This window comes from Pteropus alecto, unplaced genomic scaffold, assembly GCF_000325575.1.
Source record: "Pteropus alecto unplaced genomic scaffold, ASM32557v1 scaffold131, whole genome shotgun sequence".
NCBI lineage: Eukaryota > Metazoa > Chordata > Mammalia > Chiroptera > Pteropodidae > Pteropus > Pteropus alecto.
In genome coordinates this window covers 300,326-322,866 of record NW_006434709.1, presented here as the reverse complement: position 1 = coordinate 322,866, position 22,541 = coordinate 300,326, and the positions used below count along the sequence as shown (strand labels likewise).

The 22,541-nt window shown below is 33.6% G+C and overlaps 1 protein-coding gene across 1 annotated transcript in view; it reads right to left on the bottom strand.

Annotated features, from left to right (window-relative positions):
* The window catches only part of EXOC6B (exocyst complex component 6B), a 519,851-nt gene that overhangs the window by 224,360 nt on the left and 272,950 nt on the right, over positions 1–22,541 (bottom strand). Inside the window, exons 16-17 of the mRNA XM_015587609.2 lie at positions 15,310–15,421; positions 5,264–5,398 (exon numbers count right to left, since the gene is read on the bottom strand). Coding sequence (XP_015443095.1) covers positions 5,264–5,398; positions 15,310–15,421 — 247 coding nt within the window. The remainder of the gene's footprint in view (positions 1–5,263; positions 5,399–15,309; positions 15,422–22,541) is intronic.

The following is a 22,541-nucleotide window of genomic DNA, read 5'->3' as shown; positions in this document are numbered from 1 at the left end:
CTTTCCCTTCCTTTCTTCCATCTTCTTTCCTTCCTTCCTTTTAATTAGGCAAGGTGGAATGATTCTTTTTAAAAATAAAACACACCCTTGCTCGAAGGCTCAGACTTTAGTAAAATAAAGTCCAAATTACCTATCAATACAAAACAAAGTACATCACAAATTACCATTTATCTACTTCTCTATATCACTACTACCCTTATTCTATACTAACTGTGTCTGGTTATATTTTATTCTTTCATCTTGCACATGTAGTCGCCCCTCCTAAAAATGTCCCTTACTCTCCTCTCATTCTTTCTCCACTTGGACACCTCCTGCTGGTCCCAGATCCATTCTAACCTGTGCCTTTTCTGGGAAGTCTTCCTTGAAGATCTCAAAGCTGAAATAACTACTCCTCCTCTATGGATTTCTCTTCTTCTGGACCTGTCATTGTTGATGTCCCTTGGAGCTCAATCCTCACACCTTTTCTTGTTTAAATTTAATCTCTCCCTCCCTTACCCTCCCCCCCAAAAAAATCCAGCCTGTGGCATTAAATACCATCTTTATACTGAATTCTAAATTTTTACCTATAGCTATGAATTTGCTATCTATTTAATATCTCCATGCAGATGACTACTTAATATCTCAAGCTTAATATGTCAAAAATGGAACTCTTGATTCTACTGCCCCTCCCCAAATCCATTATTCTCTCACTGTTTCCCATCACAGTGAATATCATTGTTATTTATCCAGTTTGCTTAGTTCGAAAATCTTGGAATTATCCCTGACTCTACTCTTTGTCTTATAACCCCATATCCAATACAGCAGTAAAACTTGGCATCTCTTCCTTCAAAAATATTTCTTACCACTTCCACCCCTACCACTGTAGTCCAAGCAACCACTATCTCTTACCTAGACTACTGCAATAACCTCCAAATTGGACTTTTCTTCCATTCTTACTGACCTATAATATATTTACTTTCTACACAGCAACCAGTGCTACTCACTAATATATAAAATCAGTTTATCACCATCACTCCAAATCTTCTAAAGGCCTCACACTTCATTTCAGAATAAAATCCTACTAGGCCAGAAAGTACCTGACTCCTGTCTTATCTCTTACCACCTTTACACCAATGAAAGACAAATCATTGCCAGACTAACCCCTTGCTATTCCTTGAACACACCAATACTTACTATTGTGCTATTTCCTCTGACCGAAATGCTTTTCTATTAGAAATCAAAATGATTCAATTTCTCATTTCATTCAGTTCATTTATTTTCCTTCCTAGCTCTTACTACTACCTGACATTAAATTACATTTTTTTTTGTTCATTTATCATCTATTAGCCACACTAGAGTATAAGCTCCTTAAGGTCAGGAGGCTTGTGTTTTTAGTTCATGCTTATAAATGGCCCAGTATGTAGCAGACACTAAAAATCTTATAGAATCAATACAATACATTGTATTATTCCAGTACTTTTCACATAGTTCTTTATAGAACTTACAGTATCTCTTTCCTGCAGACTATAAACTATAAGTCCAAGGACAAAGTATTTTTTCTCTCTCTAGCCAAGAATCTACCAGATTGTTGCATAGTAGGTAAGCAAACATATTTGAGATGGAGAAAATTAATAAATACCTTCATGATGCTTTGTAAGAGTGAAGAAATTCTTCTGAACAAGAAAGTGAAGAATAGTAGCTTGATTATGACACATATGGCAATAAGAGAAAAGTGCAAGAAAAATACCTTAAAGACCTTCTGATTCTTTTTGCCCCTTTTTCAGCATAAAAGTTTCCATCTGCAAGGGAAAGTTTTCTGGAAACAGTAGCTTAGGAAAATACACAACATGTAGCTACTATAATTGCCATGTTTATACTGAGTTCTGGGTTAGCTGGTCGGAGACAATCCTGGTAAAAATAAACTTTCAATGTGTTTTAAGTAATCAGTGTTGCCAATAAGTACTGTCGACATGACCTTTAGTGGTCTCCAGAACTTCTCTTCTACTAAGTATTTAACTCGCTGCTCAACCCCTAGGGCTTCCTGTCTGTTTTTAATTTTCCCTCAGCAATTTTAATGCTAAAGCAACAATAAAATACACAAGCCATCCTCTGGGAGGATATCTGACCATAATTTGAAAGGCCCTCATAATAAGAAAATTGAGATGGGTTCAAGGAAGAGTAGCAGAACATATTACATATTCCCCATATGATACACAAGTATAAATGAACTTCATGTTCTAACTCTCTAACTATTTATTCTCTGCTGAATATTCCTACATTTCCTTTCTTGGAGAAATTTTGGCTTCCGTAGTAAATTAAATGGAAATATTTTTTTGATAAAATTATTACCCATGCTCCACAACAATGTTAATGTTTAGGAGTAATTATGTTTCTTATTAAACTACCTAAGGTCATCCTGAAGTTCTCAAAGTTCTTGTTATATTTACACACTATTCTTGGGGCCTCTTTATTAAATAAGTCTTTTCTCCACTAAAAGAGTATCAATATTAATATAATATGGCATTATTGAAAAGCTTATAAGTAATGATACATAATACGGTGTACATTAAATTTTGTTTAAAGTAATTTTATCAGTAATGGAATAATCCATGGTCATCTTGAAAGTATAATGCTTCTAGCAGCTGACCCTATCACTTAAGTACATAAAGAATATTTTTTTGTTTGACCATCTCATTTTTTTCAGCTTTATTGAGGTACTATTGAAAATAAAATTATAAGTTATTCAAAAGGTAAATTGTGGTGATTTGATATAACTACATATTGTGAAAAAATTCCCACTATCTAGATATTTAACACTTTCATCACCTCACATATTTATCTTTTTTTAAGTGAAACATTTATATTCTGTTCTCTAAGCAAATTTCAATTATGAAATATAGTATTATCAACTACAGTAGCCATGTTTTACATTACTCAGACCTCACTCATCTTAAAGCTGAAAGTCTGTACCTTTACCAGCTTCTATTTCTCTCACCCCCCAATCCTGGAACAACTTTTCTACTCTCTATTTCTATGAGTTTGACCTTTTTTTAAAGACATATTAATGATTCCACAAATATCATGCACTATTTGTCAGTCTCCGTCTTATTTTACTTAGCATAATGCCCTCAAGGTTCATCTATGTCATCACAAGTGACAGGATTTCCTTTTCATGGCTAAATACTACTCCATTTTATACTCCATTTTATATCATATTATCTTTATCCATTCATCTGTTGATGGACACTTAGGTTGTTTCCACATCTTGGCTATTGTAAATAATGCTGCAATGAATGTGGAAGTAGAGAGATAGCTCTCCGAGATAATGATTTTGATTCCTTTAGATATACACAAGGAAATGAGATTGTGGAATCGTATGATAGTTCTATTTTTAATTTCTAGAAGAATTTCCATACTCTTTTCCATAGGGGCTGTACCAGTTTACATTCCCACAAACAGTGCACAAGGGTTTTCTCCACATCCTTGTGGGCATTTGTTATCCTTATTTTTTTGACGATAGCCATTCTCACAAGTGTGAGATGATATCTCATTGTGGTTTTCATTTGCATGTCCTTGATAATTAGTGATGTTGAACATCTTTTTCATTTAGAGATTTCATTGTCTTCTTTAAAAAAATATCTGTTCAGTTCCTCTGCCCATTTTTTAATTAGATTGTTTTGTTTCATTTGCTATTAAGTTGTGAGAGTTCTTTATATTTTTTGGATATTAACCCTTTATCAGATATATAATTTGTAAATATTTTCTCCCATTCCATCAGTTGCTTTTTCATTTTGTTGACAGTTTCCTTTGTTGTGCAGAAGCTTGTTGGTGTGATGAAATCCCACTTTTTAATTTTTCCTATTGTTGCTTTTGCTTTTGATGTCAAATCCAAAATACCACTGTCAAGGCTGATGTCAAGGAGCTTACTTTCTATGTTTTCTTCTAGGATTTTCATGGTTTCAGTCTTACTCAAGTTTCTAATCCATTTTGAGTTAATTTTTATGTATGGTATAAGATAGGGGTATAGTTTCATCGTTTTCCATGCGGTTGTCCCATTTTCTCAGCACCATTTATTTAAGAAACTATCCTTTTTCCATTGTATATTCTTGGCTACTTTTTTGTAAGTTAATTGACGATATATGCAAGGGTTTATTTCTAGGTTCTCTATTTTCTTCCATTGAACTATATGTCTGTTTTTATGCCAGTGCCATACTGTTTAGATTACTATAGCTTTGTATTATAATTTGAAATTAAGAAGCATGATGCCTCCAGCTTTGTTCTTCTTTTTCAAGATTGCTTTGGCTATTCAGGGTCTTTCTCATTTTTTTTCTTGTAACAGAAAAAGAATAGATTATTCCAACAATTTTTACCTCTCATAAAATATAATAAACAATATGAATCAAATTTGATTTCTTCTCTTAAATCTACTCTCAAGGGAAGGTACCAATAAATAGATAAAGAGTATAAAAGGATAGGGAAAAGTAGACACCGGCAGACATAAATCATGAGTTCAACTCTACAACTTTATATCTAATTAACATTAACTTCTGGATTTCAAAAGGGTGACATAGATTTGTTTCAAAACTAAAATAATGAAATAACAACAACAATACCAAAAACCCAAAGTATACAAGTTGGCCTTTAAGTCAAAATCGACTCTTTTAGTGTTTTAAGATATTGCCCTGTTACCTTTTCTCCCTAATACTTATTTAAAGCTCACATGGCAATATAAAGGAGTTTCTGAAGGCTCTTTGAAATTAAGGCATTTACTCTCCGGAAACTCATCTACCATCAGTCCTTCTTTTGACCAAAAAAGTATTATTTTTCCCATTTGATTTACCCCTGTGTGAAAACTAGTTCTATGGCCTTGCAAAATAATTATAAATTTCTAACTATAATAGCAAGTGACAAAAATTCCTCATTTAAAAATAAGGTTAAAAAATATATACTGGACATAGGATACAGAAAAGAGAGAACAGCTAATTTAAAACTTTTAATTGATGTTGATTTCAGCTATAACCTCTATTATGTAGACCATACTTAAGAACTAGCCATTTTCATGTACAAAATATAAGGAAGGTTTAGCGGTCACAGTAGTAGACTTTTTTTTAGTTTAAACACCCCCAAATTAGCATTGGTATTTGTTTTTCCAAGGAATTCATAAGCACTTATTCTCAATCACATGTTATGAATCATACTACTATGCAACCTGGAAGAAACAAAACCATGTTAGGTAGAGTGCCCCAGACTATGCATACCAGAAGCAGTTCTAGAGCCTTCTCACCTTAAAAGTTGTGGTGCCATAGAGTTTGGTGGTATGGACTGTCTCTGGAAGCACATTAGTGATTTTGGTGATGAATTCTTCCAAGTACTTACAGGATTTCTCCAAGTGTGTTGTATTGATAATAATCTGGACAAGCTAGAAAATAACAAGCATATGTAACAGTCATTTGACTATTCACCCGAGACAAATAGCTAAGTATGAATCTGTTGATACAACAAAAACAAAAGGTATGATAGCAGAGGCCATCTGTACTCTACAAAGGGTATTTTAAAGCATGGGCGTAGGTATGACTTCATCTATGAAGCCTTCTCTGACTTCCCAAAGTATGTTGTATTTCCTCCTATTATAGGAGCTCTTATCATTCTATTCTAAACACATGTTTTCTTCTGTTTAAGAAAGACTAGACTAAGAACAAAAACTGCTAATGTTTAGCATAGTAACTGGCATTAAATAATTGTCAAGTAAATTTTAAAATAAACTCCCACTAAAAGAACAAGAATAACTGAAATGGTAAGAAGTGGTTTCAAAATCAGGCATGATAAACAGAGAGATGTTGGAAATACGTTAACAAACTACCTTAGTCTACGGAAAAAAAAACATGGACACCATTTATAAATTATTGATCTTGAGAACATTTCTTAACTTCTCGAAGCCTGTTTCTTTATCTGTGAAATGTTAATAATAATTTCTAACAGAGTTATTGTGAGGATTAAATATTATTTTAACACTATTTCTCTTTTCTTACAGAAAAGATCCTTAAAGAAGACAGTACCAGTTAGGAACAAAGTCATCTACAAATTACTGTGAGGGGAGAATGAGGAAGGATAATTATTATTATCTGTATAGAATTCAAGTTTACAAAACTCTATGCAATTCATTTTCTTACAATGTCTTCCCAGCAACCTGGAGAAGTAAATTAAGTTGGAATAATTATTACTTATATTTTACTATAACAGAAACAAAAATAAAATGATTTTCCCTAGATCACATAAGCTGAATGGAACTAGGACTCAAATCCAGGTATCTACCCTCAGTTATGGAATCATCTAAATGACTTCTGACAGAGCCATTTATCACAGCATAAGATGGCAACTCTGGAGTGCTCATGTTTAAATGCACTAGGCTGAAATAGATTCAGGGACTGCCAACAACTAGACCCGACCATGCTTTGATTCTACTCTATGTAAAAAATAAAAAAGGACTGGTACCTGCTACTTATTTCAACTATGAACACTATTCATATTCCCCAGAGTAAAAGAAATACAAAGAGAACATGGAATGAAAGCTTTTTTCGTCTCTCTTCTCTACATCTTTAACTTTCACTTTCATAAGAATACGTTCTGATGGTAGGTCTGAGGCAGGTAAAGGGAGTATCAGAATATAAGCTATAGATGAACTTAGGGTCTTCTTTTAGTCTAGTGAGATAGTGAGCCATAGGAGAGTGGACAGATGACATGAAAGGGAAATTAGAACTAAAGATAAAGGGAGGATTTATACATTTTTGTAGTCAAATGATATTTTAAAACAATGTTTAAAAGGTGGAATTACACTTCAATAGAAGTATTATATTGTGGAATATTAAACAAAAATATTATTATTGACAGGACTATAATAAGAAGTATATTCTTGTATCCTCAACAGTACCCAGCACAAGGCTAAAGCACACAATTTTTTTCTCAAAATATCATAATGGCAATGCTTGAATAGAGAGGACTAAAGGAAAAGGTACTTTCTATTCCCGTAAGGATCAGCCGGAAGATCTGAGGAAAACAGCTACTTTTGAAATACGATGACAAAGAGCAAAGACCCAGAGATGCAGTTCCAACACAGATGAGAAGTCAGGACAACACTGGGACTAGATCCCCATATATTCCCACAACTAATTAGATAAGTTTATATTTGTCACTAGGCCCTTTCCATTCATTCTACAGTTTGAATTTGGAGACTTTGAGTTTTGGACACAAATACTACCTCCTGTAAAATTTCTCAAAACATCAGCCTTTTAGCTTTAGAGTGCTCTAGAAAAAACACGCATTGAAATAAGCAATTCATCACCCCCCACCCCCTTCTTTTCAACATGTTTCTCCCTCAAAAGAGAACTAAAATCATTAAAATAATTTTAATTGTCTAAATTAAATCACTCTTCTTCCTGACTGGGATGATGTCTATTGGCAAGGTTGTGGAAGTCAGAAAAGTAAGAGAATTAATTTGGAGAACTGAAGAATTTCTATTTTAAAACTAGCATTACCTATAGGGAACACATTCAATCTATCAAAAGCAATCCTAATAATAAAGAGGAATCGTGTCATGTTATCGAAATAAAAAACAGCGGCAGTCAAAAAGAAAATTGTCCTGTTTTGCAGGATATTGGCAGTTTAAAAAAAAAAAAAGGAGGCGGCTTCACTGGGTACAGTAGTAATTTCCCATGACTTTTTAAAGATCTGTCAACACAAAAGATCACCATGAATTACATCAATTGGCTGTCAGTCACTTTTGAAATGTTTCATTGCTGAGCATAGAATAGACTATTAAAACACTCTAGGATTACAGTAGATACCATGTCATTTTCAAAGGGAATATTGTCTCTTAATGAGGTCTAAATGATCTCTACTTCTGAATGACAGCTAACCAACACCCTTACAAGGGCATTTACAAATGTGAAGCCAGATGCTTTGGGGTAATTTTGAAGTAAGGATGAAATGAAGCAATTTGAGATATCAACTTCCATCAGAGTTTGAGCTCCTTTGATATTTTTAACCCCTACTTCCCACTCTCTTATAAAAATATATCACTGCAGCAATCTAAACTGTCCTTAATATTGTTTCAAGGACACGGAACTAATAATAGATTAGATACTGGTTATGTCTTATATAAAGTTCTTTGAAAACTGAACCCCCAAAAGTAAACACTATAAAGCAAACAATCACCTCTCACAACTAAATGACAGAAGTCATTTAAGTTAAAAACCATTAAGAAGCAGAACTTTTTCTGTCTCTCCTTCCTAGTATCACAGAGAATCTAACAAGTGAGGCATTCCACAGTGAGTACAGTGTGGAAGTCACTTCAACCCTGCTGAAACACCCGAGCAGAGCCTGAACCATGATGATAGAGGGATGTTCATATCCTGACAAACTCCAGAAAAGAAAATGTCTTCATCATCTTCAATAGTTCAAAACTAAGCCCTAAGCTCCAAGAAGTTTTCATTTCCAACTATAAACTATTTCTGGGGTATACACATCTACTCATCTTAGAACTGATATCGTGTTTCCCAAAGCAGAGAATTTAGTACACTGAATCTCCAAAAGGACTAACCCAAAGCCAGTAAATGAGAAGTCACACTTCCAATGCTTCTCATCTGTTAGCTGTCATTCAGAAGTTAGATGTGCAAGAAGATAAAGAACTAAATAGGAGCCTTGATTCTCATTCACAAAAATAAGCTATCCCTAAGACTTCAAGGAATTTTAATCTTCTGCAAGAGTACAAAAAGTGTGTAAACTACTGATTTTATGTCATGTCCAAGGCAAATACTTAAAGTACTAAAATATTTGGGACTACTGGTTCCAAATTCAAAGGTCTAATACAAACCTTATATTTGACAAAGCTTAAGTATAAAATGTTTTAACATATTAGCAATATCATTGCTGTCAACAACAGTGGATGGAGACAAATGGTATGTGGGAGATAAATAACACAGGATAGAGCCATGTGGTCATCAATGTAAATCATATTAAAAACAAAGGGTGAATGAAAGCATTGCTCATTTTTTCATGTCTCTTGGGACACTATTATAATCATAACAATATAAATATTCAATATCACTAATAGGAACTCTGAATTTCTCAAACTTTACCCTAAGAACCTACCTACCTACTTTCTTTTGTTTCTTTCTTCTCTCTTTCATCAGTTGAGAACTCCTACATGTCAAGGAATTGGGATATAGCTGTACAAAATTACACACAAAAGGCCCAGAACTCATGGACATCACAGTAAATGCATACACATATAAACACGTAGTAGAATGTCAGGTGGTAATAACCACTGGGAATAGAAGTGAGAATAAGAAGTTGCAAGGTAATGGTAGGTCTGAGCTATTTTGAGATAGGATGGTCAAGGAAGACCTCCTAAAGGAAACGACATTTGAATACGGACTTAAAGTGAAGATATCATATATCTATCATCTGTATTAAATAAGTTCTTTCTAATCCAATTTATGTCTTAAATCTTTCAATCAATACATTCTTCCCAAATAAGTAGGGTGTCCTTTGATTCATCTTAGAACTTTCTTTCAAACTTAACTCTCTGATATTCTGAGATTAACAAACTAGTGGTTTATTTCCTATCTCTCATAATATTGATGTTTTTAAATTAGCACAGAGAAAGAACAAAGGTTCAGAACAAAAGAAACACTATTTTAAAACATTTCAAATCTTATTTCTAAAAGAAAATGTAGTTCAAAACTTATCTCAAATCTTATTTCCAAACTACTTACTGGTTGTGTGGCCTTAGGCGAAGTTATTTTCTTTCATCATCTTAAAATTGAGGTAATAACATCAATGTCATACCAAAGAAATAATAAATATATTGTAAATAATTAAATAAAAATACTAATATAAGTAATAAAGTAGTATAATATATACCAAATTCCTGAGAGCTGTTATTGATATGCGCTTACTTATATCTCTAGCTAAATATGGCTTAAGAAATTATACAACTATGCTGGCTAGTTTCACTTTAATTCACATCTACTACCTTAAATGGCATTTAATGCTACAAAATAATCACATAAATTAAGCACAAACTAATTCTCTTTTCCATATACTGAGAAATACCTTCTCTTTCCTTCAACTCCAACATTTGTTCTTGATCTCTACTTTCAGCTGAACACCTTTCTTTCACTGGGAAAACTGAGCATTTGGAGCCTGCCACCAAAATAGATACTCAACTCCCATCAGCTGCATCCATATTCTCTGATTCTCATCTGTTATCAGAGGTGAACTCTTTCCTACTCAAGCACGTTACTCTAGAGACTCCCCACTTTCTCCTACATCATCAACTTTTTGCTTTCTATTGCATCATCGTCATCAGAAATAACATGCTGTTACTTCTCCTATTAAAACAAAACAAAAGCATTTGCTTAACCCACTTCCCCTGCTGGCTACCACCTCATTTCCTTGTTTACCTTTGTAACAAAATTATCTGAAACGGTTGTCTTATACGTGCTCTCTCCAATTCCTCTCTTCCATCCTTTAAATTTCTTAATTTAAATAAACACTTCATTTTAGGATAGTTTTGTATTCACAAAATAGTTTCAAAGAATTCTCAAATACTCCACACCCAGTACCCTCGACTGTTTACATTTTACGTTATTATGGTACATTTGCCACAACTAAGGAACCAACTTTGGTACATTACTATTAACTGAACAATACACTTTATTCAGATTTCACTCATTTCTCCCTAATTTTCTCTACCTTTTTCAGGATCCCACATTACATTTAGTTGTCATGTCTCCTTAGCTCCTCTGGTCTGTGACAGTTTCTCAGACTCGACTTATTTTTGATGACTAAAGAGTTTTGAGGAGTACTGGTCAGATATTTTGTAGAATATACTTCAACTTGAGTTTGTTTAATATTTTTCTCATGGTTAGACTGAGGTTATGGGTTTTGGAAGGAAGACCACAGAGGTGACGTGCCTTCTCAACACATCATATCAAAGGTACACACTATCGACACAACTTACCACTGATGATGTTAACCTTGATCACCTAATAGAGACAGTGTTTGTCATGTTTCTTCACTGTAAAGACACCATTTCCCTCCTTCCACACTTTACTTTTAGGAAGCAAGTAACTAAGCAGAGCCTTTACACAAGGGGTGCCACCTCCTTGAGGGGGTAATATCTACATAAATTATTTAAATTTCTTCTATATAAGACCCATTCCCTCAGTAATATTATCCAGTCATGTAGTTATAAATATTTTTATGCTCTAAAATTTTTATCTCCAGACAAACCACCTTCTCAAACTCCAAACTCATATATACAACTTTTATTAAATATCTCAAATTGTATGTCTAATAAGCTACAAATTTAACGTGCCCCAAACCAAATTCCCAATCTTCCTCCACTCCAAAATTAGCTCTACTTGACGTTCTTGTCATCACAGTTCATGGTATATACAGCATTCTAGTTGCTCAAATGAAAAAATCTTAGGGGTTATCTTCAACTCCTTACTTTTCACTTCCTTTACAACCAATCATCAGGAAAGCATGCTGGCTCTACACTCCATATCTGATCACTTGTCATGACCTTCATGGCTACAATCCATGCTTCCATCAAATCTCACTGGATTATTGTCATAGCCCCCTAACTGGTCTATTTATACCCTACAGTTTATTCTCAATACCACAGTCAATGCAATCCCTTTGAAATATGTCAGATCATGTCACTAATCAAAATCCTGCCATGGTTCCCCATTTCACTCAAAATAAAAGCCAAACATTCTAATATAGCCTGTCATGAAGAACCCTGTACTTCTTTGATCTAATCTCATGTTTCCTTTCCCCTTGTGTATGCCATTCCAGCTACCTTTCCTTACTATTCCCTGGACATGCCAATAACCTAACTACCTTCAGACCTTTGCTCTAGTTCTAACCTCTGCCAAGAATGATTGTTCCCCTTCTATGACAACTCACCATCAAGATGTTGCTCTTTTTAATAAAACCAACCTTGAACCTCTACCAGACTCTTGGTTTTCTTAACCCAGGTTCTTTCTCTTCCTCCATAGCATTTACCGCCTTTTATCATACTAGATGATTTATTTATTTAATAATTTATTATCTGTTTCCTGCTACTAGAATGTAAGCAGGATCTTTCATTGTTGTTTTTGTTGTTTACTTATTTATCCTTAGGGCTTAGAACAGTGCCTGTCACATAATAGGCAGTAATAAATATTTATCTTAACAGGGGATCTTGTTCTCATCTTCCGACTTCTCTTAACTGCATCTCTGTACTAGACCTGACAACCATTACTTGCCCAGACTTCTTCTGACTACTCTTCACTGCATCTCTGTACTAGACCTGACAACCATTACTTGCCCAGACTTCTTTCTTAATAACAGGCAATATTACATTGCCTTAATAACAGGCAATGTAAGTACAGCATGGTACTTACTATGTACCAGACACAGTTCTAATTACTTTACATGTTAATATAATTCTCACAACAATCCTATGAAATACATGTTATTATTGTACACATTTTATACATAAAGCCAAGTAATTTTCCCAAGAACACATCTGTTAAGGAGAGAGCCAGAACTGGAACCCATGTAGTCTGCTCTTACATATAGTGGGACTCTTAACCCACTGCTCAACTTCTCCTTTTCCTACAGACCTGAAAAAGCAGCCCTAATAAAACAGCTGTACCTGCTGATTGAACTAGGGATAGTGGCTTAAGGTCTGAGAGAGCAAGGTATTTAAGTTACAGTAGGTACTAGAACTGAAAGGTAATGTTGAATTGGCTCAGCACAGAGAAGCAAAGAAGCCATGAGAAAAGCAAGAAATACAGTGTATAGACAGAAAATGATAAAAAGGATAGAGCATATGGACAGAAAGAAGAAGAGATGAGATTTTATGGAGTCTCAAAAAAAGACAGACAGACATTAGCTTATAGAAACTTTTAAGTCTTAAAAAAATTATCTGACAACCAGAAATAGGATTATATTTTGAGTTTTGTGTACTTTTAATACTTCTATTGTTTTAATGTCTGTTCCCTGTCACAAAACCATCTCTAATAAGAACAATTTCCATGTTATTATGGGCTTCCCGTAAAAATCTCTATCTTTTGTTATTATTAAATAATTAAATCAATATGGAAGGCAGTACATATTGTAAAAGTGAATAAGTTTGGAGAAAAGTGACCCGGACTTAGGTTTCATTTCTATCATTTTGCTAGCTGTATGACCATGAGCAATCTCCTTGAACTTTAATTATACCTTCTATAAAAATGAGAATAACAACATGTGCCCAGCCTGCTCCAAATGTTACTGTACTAAGTGAGATGGTATTTATGAATGGACTTTGAAGAATACAAATTGTTCCACAAATCCTGCCTATTACGATGATGATTCCGAATGTGAATTCACTTTAGTTAACTACTGTAAAGGAGGATATAACATCTTCTCTTTTCAAAGGTGAGTAATCTAGTTATTCAAAGATTTACTGGTTGGTGATAAAAGAAAAATCACTGGGTATGTATGTGTCTATACACATACACACCACTATAGCAGCCAAAATAAATGCCTATGGATGTTCCTTTATTCATCTGCAAAGACAGTGATTATAAAAGTATATTTGCCTAAAAAGATCCAATGACTTAAAATAACATTTATCATTCATTTAAACAGTGCCAAAAATTATGATCTAATTCTCCTTTGATAGGCTCCTACTGCTTCTTCCTATTATTACCTGATCTGTACTGTGCCCTTGAAAAGGACAATAAAATCAGGAAAATCCAAGAAGTAAGAAGTCAGGTCTTTCTCTTAAGATGTCTCAGTAAATCAATGACACAGCAACAACTAAACTCAAGAGTCTTCTGAGGCCAAAGCTGTTTTTCTATCACACTATGTTCCTGCTATGCTACTTGTTTAAAAAGACTTTTTAAGAAACTATCAAATCAAATGGCATAAGAATTATATCAAGAGTTATAATGTAGAGATAGTTCACAGAATAAACAGCAAACTTCCTGTCCTACTTGGATTCAGTAAGGGAGAACAGTACATCTAACCAAAGGAGGACCTCCTAATTTTCACTCCAACTTTCCTTTTTTATAGCTTTCCCGATGATGAAGTTAGCCTATTCTCAGACACGCAAAAGCAATACTTAATAGTTCTATGCCTGACAATAAAAAGGAAGATCTGGAAAATGAAGATACCGTCCTAAATAATGTCAAATGCGACATTCAATTGTGAAAAAAAAAGTTTGTTATCAGTAGAATTCAGTTCCTGTCAAAATCCACATTATAATATTTTTAAATCATAACGTAGGGGAAAAAAACCAATCATTCCAAAATCAGAACTAAATACTCATCTGGCTTCCAGCTGTCTTTACCTATGGGTCAGTATCATTAACCATTTACTGACTTTCACTATAATCCTTGACAGTGGATATCTGAAAATGTCGATTTTTCATAGAGCAACTGCCTTTCAAACGACATTCACCTCCAACAGGTAAAACAGATGGCCAACAGCCTTTCTTTTCCCTGTGAAAAAAAATTCCTCCAAGCTCTCACTTTTGGCACTATAATTTCCATAAAATGGCAGGTTGAGGGTCACATGCAATCCTGGGTTCCAAGAAAAAGGGAACTTCGCATCTTTCTAAATTTTAGGACTTGATGCCAATGTGCCAAATCTTAATTTTGCCAAGATACTGTTCTCAGCATATGTACAATATCTCTCCTCCCTTTGTGAGACTGCATAAGCTTCCACAGAAATGTGATGATTGCCTTTCTCTCACATTTCCTCAATCTCAAATTCCCAGACTTACATGTTAAGAGAAATTTACCATTCATATACATGAGGTATCTCAAAATCAAGAGCTAAGTCTAACACTAACCAAGGACTATGAGTGCCGATATCCTTGGCATCAATGATTTATGCAGGCAAAATATGATCTCATATTGTATGTTGTATTTGAACTGTCATTCATTTGGATAGGAACCTGATGTTGACTGTATTCAACCAATAATTTTATATAATCAATGGCAAATAATACAAATTTAACTTAACATGTTCAGAAAATAAAACAAGTTAAGCTAGTGAAAATAATGTGAGAAGGAAAAAAAAGTGACTTTCAAAAAATAATAATGGATTACTCCAGAGTGACCAAAAACACAAGGTATTTATTTTGCACTTTCACCATTAGAAAGAATATGATGAAAGAACATGAGAAACCATACAGAAAATTATAATTAATTCACAAACAGACCCCAGAATTTAGGACACCTGTTGACATATTGCCTTGGCTGCCTCCATCAAGAGCAGCTTTACCTCAGTGAGTCCAATATTCTTCCTTTTAATGACATTCTGCAGAGAGTTGCTCAGAGTCCTGGTTAGCAACAGGTTTGTAGATTTACGAATCATGTCATCAATTTCAGTCGAACTGAAAAAGAAGTGTCAAGAGTCTTATTCCAGGTAACAGAATTATTTTGCAAACAAACAAGGTGCCAGTGGTAATTGTAGTAGTAGTAGTAGTAGTAGTAGTAGTAGTAGTAGTAGTAGTAGTAGTAGTAATGGCAGCAGCAAGTAACATTTATTGTTTGCCAGAAATTATTTGAAGTACTTTAATGAATTAAAATTCATTTAACCTTCACTATAACCATATGAAGTAGTTTTATTATTCTCTCTACAGATGAGGAAATGAAGGCACAGAGAAATTAAGTAACTTGCTCAAGGGTCACACAGTGAATACACAGCAAAAAAAAAAAAAAAAAGAACAAAAAAGATTTTCACACAGGCAGTCTAGCTCTAAAGCCCACAGTATTTAAGCACTATGGCTGTACTGTCTCTCTCAGGATAAAGAGTTCCACAGCATGATTCCTCATCCTAAAACCATTACTTCTCCTGTAGTTCCAAGTTCCTTCACAGATTAATATTCACAATTTTCCAACCCAGTCCCTCTGTAGATCTCCTACAAATTAGCTGATAAAGGTCCCTAGAAAAAGGTATCTCTTGTTCTTATATTATCATCTTCCATATAAAGTCTATTTAGCTCTCATTCCAAAACAAATGTTGCAAGCTAGTCATTTAATTCTGCATAATTGTTTTATAATCCCACTTACTATCCAAAAAGTGGTCAATAAAAATATTTTCTACTCAGTTAAGGAAACTAAACATAAGAAAATTATTTTAATGCTATTTTTATATGCAAAGTTTAAAAAAGAAAACAGTCTTGCAACCAAAAGGCTAAATTCAAGAGCTGTACATCCTTCATAAGTCCCTGAAAACATCAGCCAAAATGGCTTTCTATAAAAGATATCCTTTTGAGACAAACATTTCTTCAATGATAAGGATACTGTTGTAATGATACTTATTTATACAAGTCAAGAAAAAACTGTAAGTAAAAATGTATGAGCAGTTCTTTGTCAATAATTTATTGCTTGTAGACAATGGTCACAAATTTTATCTCATTGATTTCTCTTTCTACAGAAGGAAATCAGAGGCTTAGTGCAGTAGAATTAAAAATCTTAAAATACTAAATATACAAGCAAGCTACATTATCATGCTATGTGAGAAAGAGAAAAATATTAGAAACAAATAAGACTAAAAAAATGCAGGGCCACAATCAGTTAGGAAAAAATGATACACAAAAATATTATTATAGGGTCCATGTAACACTACCACCCTTTCAAAAATTATTATTGAATTGAAATTCTTTATTCCGTACGTATATAAGGTGCTAGGCACTGTGTTAGTAGAATACTGAGATCACAATGGTGACCAAAATAGTCATGCTTCCTGCCTCCACATATTAAACTCATAATTACACCATATGAATTATAATATGAGCTATGAATAAGTACAGATTGCTATAATAGTAAATAACACAGGTGCCCAAAATTATTTGGTGACCCTGATGTTAATGCTTATTACGTATCTCTATTATGCTTTAAGAAGATCTAACAGAAGTTCCTATTTTAGATATGATACAGAAGAAAGACTGACACTATCTTTATAACACAAGAAAGCTAGGTCTAAGCTAAAAGTTATACTTTCCTTAAATGTTAATGAAGTGTAATGTGTAACTGAACTAAATTGCACACTGGAACAAGTCCTTGAGAGATGAGCAATGAACACCAGCCAGTTACACATCTGAGGCCAATTGCCTAATCTGGATACAGATGGATGATGGAGTGAAAGAGTCAGGCTGAGAGGCTTTGGTGAGATGAAGAGAAATCAGCCAAATCTTTCACAGTGTGGGCTAACATTACAGATTGGAATCTTGGAAAAGCCTGCAAACAAAAATATACTGACCCAACAATTATCCCCTATAAAAATTCTGTTCCGTAAGAAATGATGGAGGCAGTGCTAAAAGAGAAATTTTGCAAATTTTGCAAGAGGTTTAGGTTCCAGGGCTATACCGAAATTCAATCCAAAAGACAGCAAAAACTAACTAAAGCTGAAACCCAGCCCAGCTCAAATCCTGTTAAGATCATAGATAAGCCCCTGGATAGAAGTTTCGGAATTTCAGAGTCAGTCTTAAAGACAAAAAGACTTCTGCAATAGCATCTAAAATCAGAAGTAACTTGAAACTAATTAAAACTGAGACACACTCATTTCGCCAATGTAATGATGAAATCTGAATGACTTATCTATCAAACAGCTAGGAGCCGCAGAAGAAAAAAAATGAGAAAGACATATTTAAGGACATAATAGCAAAATCACCTCCTAACCTGATAAAATATTTCACCTTACAGATCCAAGAAGTTCAGCACATCCCAAATAGAATCCATGAAAATAAAACAACATATAGGAACAACACAGTCAAATTGTAAATGGCAAAGCTAAAGAGAAAACCATAAAGGCAACCAGAGAAAAAACAATAAGAATGACAGCTTATTTCTCTTCAGAAATAATGAAAGCAGACAGCGGAATGACATCTTTAAAGTATGGGGAAAGGGAGGAGTGTCAACCTAGAATTATGTATCTTGAAAAATATATTTTTGAAAACAAAGGTTAAAAAATATTTTTAGACAAACTAAAACTAAGAAAATCTAACACCAGCAGATATATAATAAGAGAAATACTAAAAGAAATTCTTCACACTGAAGAAAAATAAAATCAGAGAGTAACCTAGATCTGCAAGAAAGAATATGAAGGCCTGAAAATGGATAATATGTGAGTAAATACAAAGAACTGCATTTTTTTTCTTGAAGTTTAAAATACTATTAAATGTTTGAAGCACAAACAATAACATATTTTAGGGTTAAAACAGGTGTATACATGAAGTATATGCCAATAATATCAAAAAAGGGAGAAGATAAATTACATTACACTGTTGTAAGATTCTTAAATTATACATAAAGTGATATAATATTATTCAAGGTAAATTGTGATAAGAATGCACACTGTGATCTCCAGAGTAACCACACAAATAAATAATAAATAAAATAAAATGTTTTGCTCAAGTAAACCAATAGGAAAAATAAATCATAATATCAAAACACTTAACCAAGAAAAAGGAAAAGACAACAGGAAAAAGAAGGCAAAAAATAAAAAAGACAAATAGAAAAACAATAGCAAGATGGCAGGCTTAAATCCAACCTTATCACTAAATACATTAATTAGGCAGACTGGATTAAAAAAAATATATATCCAACTATTGTTGATTCAAAATGACATGTTTTAAACATAAGGACACATGCCCAGATCTTATTTTCAACATATTACTCAGCATTAAAGGAACTGGGCTCCTTGGAGAAATCAGTGATATCATGGTTAAGAAGGGAAATGTCCCAAAAAGTGATGGTAATACATCAACAAGGCATATAAGCCAGCATAAAGTTGTGCAAAATAGTTACATCTGGGACAATTTGAGCATTAGAATTAATAGAGACAGTAAAGGAATGAATCAACTGAATGAAGTAAGAATTCATCAATCTGATACGATGATAAGTAGATAATTGACAGATGATACATAGATAGATAGCAAGCAGATACAGAAGGACTCCTTAATATAGAATGCTAAGTAATACATATACAAAGAATTTAAAAATCATAAACTTGTGAAAAATCATAAATTAGTAATTATCATAGAAAAGTTGATTCAGGCAAGAATCATTAATGGATATTATAAGGAGGACATGTGATAACTAATAGAATAAACACACAGTCTCAAAGTATTTCCACACAAACACAAACATTACTTATTACAGACGAATAATAATGATAATTATATAAGGAAAACAGACAACATCTCAACTAATTAATAAAAACTAACATAAACCATAAAGGCCTATAACAATACACAGAGAGAGACTGAGACAGAGACAGAGAGACAGAGAGATAGACAGCAAGAAAGAGAAGGAGGAAATGAAGAAGGAAGGGAGGAATCAATAAATCAAATATGGCAAAATGTCAAAATTGGTAAATTTGGGTAAAAGTACTCCATTCATAATATTCTCAAAATCTTTACTTAATGTTGAAATTATCTGAAAACAGCATGTTTAAAAAAAAAAAGTTTGTAAGTAATAGGAGAGACAAATGCATACCATATAAAATAAGTTATAGCTATATTAATATCAGGCAAAGTAGACATTAAAACTATTCTTGTTTTTAACACAGATAATGTGGGACATTTCATAAAGTTAAAAGGATGAATATAAGATATAACAATATTACCTGTGTATGAACTTAAAAACATATTCAATATATATGAAGCAAAACTTGAAAGATTTAAAAGAAGAAAGAGACAAATCTAAAATTACAGTAGGATAGTTTTAATACTCCTCAGTAATTTGGTCTACTCAGAAAAAAATAGACCAAAAAAAGTAAGGACAGAAAATTTAACAAATTTAATTTGTCATTTAGAGAACACTACACTCAAAAACTGCAGAATACACATTCTATTCACATGAAAATGACACACTACTATAATTGGATTTAAATTTACTATAATGCTAGTTGCTTTCTATTTGTTCCACCTGTTTTATATGCCTATTTAGCTTTTTTGTTGACTGCCTTTATTTTGAGTGTACTTTTTATAATTCCATTTATCTGCACTCTTGGCTTATTAATTTCACCTGTTTTTGAACATTCTTTCAGTATTTGCTCTAGGTCTCATAATATATGTTGAACATATCAGAATATATTTTCAAATAATGTACAATTTCATATATAATGAAGGAATCTTAAACAGTATATCCAATTTCTTTCTCATATTTTTTGTCCTATTATTGGCATACATTTATTTTTACATTTATTTTGAGTTTCACTAGACATTATTACTATTTTTGCTTTAGACAAGTAATTTTCTTTAAGATCAATTAAAAACAGAAGAGTAACATCAGCAAGACAGCAGAACAGGAGGTCCCACATTCACATCCCCCATCAGCAAACTGCTTTTATAGATTTTGTAACCCAGACAGAAGACTGTAAAACCCTAGTGGAGCCCAAGACCAAGGAGGGCTGTTTTGAGAAAGTGAGCCCATGTTAACCATAATCTCAGCTCCAAATACAGGAACAAACCAGAACCCCTGTGAACTCGGCTAGAGTCTGTTTGGTCTTGCCAACTGTACCATTTGCCTCTCAACTCCAGTCCTAGCTTCAACCCATGACCCAACTCTAGTACCCATTAGCTGCCAATCCTGCCTGCACATGACTGGGTATAAGGCATGACTGTCTATGACCCAGAGGCAAGCCCTACAAACTTGATTTGACTACAAATACTAAAACAACCCTGTAACTTGGTCCCAGATCTACTCAGCTACAGGCCAGGAATATTCCTACCTACTCAGAGACCGGCCAAGCCACACACCACTCCATATACACAGAGCTAGGACTGCCAACCTCGGTCTGACCATGGATCTTGAAGTGGCTTGGGAATCTGGCTCTAGACCCTACTAGTTATAGTACAAGAGAAGTCCTGTTTACCCAGTAATCCAATGGTAAGAATGTGTATCAATGCTGCTGGAAGAATCCCTCAGTCTGCTTATGGAGCTGCAATTCCTCATTCCAAATGTGGAGCCTGAAGTGGCCCTGTGATTTGGCACAAGGCCCTTTCAGGTATGGTCCAGGAGTAGTTGCCCACCCAGGGACCTAGGGAGAGACACATTCTACCATGCCCCCGAAAACAGATCCAAAGGCAGGCCCTCCAACACAAAGCTACATAAGTCACAAAGAATCAGACAAATATGACATCACCAAAGGAAACTAATAAAGTTCCAGTAATCAAACCCGAAAAATTGAGGCTATAAATTGCCTAACAAAGAATTTTAAATATCATCTTAAAGAAGTTCTATGAGATGCCAGAAAACAGAGAGACAACAAAATGAAATTGGAAAAACAATGCATAAACAAAATGAAAAGTATGAGAAGGAAATAGGAAGAATAAAAAAAACCAAACAACAATACTGGAGCTGAAGAATACAATGACAGAACTGAAAAATTCAACCGAGAGCTTTGATAGTAGACTCAATCTGCAGAAGAATGAATCATGTAATTTGAAGACAGGTCATTTGAATTTAGAAAGAGGAACAAAAAGACAAAAAGAATGAAAGTGTAAAGAAAGTGTGGGAGATCTATGGAATACCATTAAAGAACAACAACAAATATATGTATTATGAGAATCCCAAATGGAGAAGAGAGAAAAGGGGCAGAAAGCTTATCTGAAGAAATAATACCTGAAAACCTCCCAAAACTTGGAAAAAATATGGACATCCAGATACATGAAGCTCAAAAGACCTTAAGAAATAGCCAAAAGAAAATTATAGCAAGATATAGTATCATCGAATAGTCAAATAAACAGAAAGAATTTTGAAAGCAGCAAGAGAAAAGCTAAAATATTGTAGGTCAGGAGAGAGTGAAATAAAATATTCAAAGTGCTCAAAGAAAAAGGCAGCCACTAAAGAATGTTATATCCAGCAAATCTGACCTTTAGAAATGAAGGAGGGAGAATGATTTTCCCAGACAAACAAAAGCTGAAGATTTTCATCACCACTACACATGCCTTACAAGAAATGCTAAAGGAAGTTCTTCAAACTAAAGTGAAAAAATAAAGTAACAACATGAGAATAGATGAATGTATAAAACTCACTGGTAAAAGCAAATATACAGTTAAATTCAGAACAGCAAAATACTATAATGGTGGTATATATGTCAGTTTAAAGTCTAGTATAAAAGTTAAAAGATAAAAATATTAAAAATAAGAATAGCTACAATAATTTGTTAATAGATACATAATACAAAATAATGTAAAGAATGACATCAATAGCATAAAATGTGTCAGAGGAAGAATAAAAAATGTAGAGTTTTTGTGTGTGATTGAAGTTAAGTTGTTATCGGCTAAGAAGAGATATTATAAGATGTTTTATATAAACCTCATGTCAAACACAAAGAAGGAAATCCTGGGGGTAAATAAAAGTTAAAAAGATAAGAATCAAAGCATATTACTACAAAAAAGAAAAGAAAAGAAAAGAAAAGAAAGAAAGAAAGAAAGAAAGAAAGAAAGAAAGAAAGAAAGAAAGAAAGAAAGAAAGAAAGAAAGAAAGAAAGAAAGAAAAAGG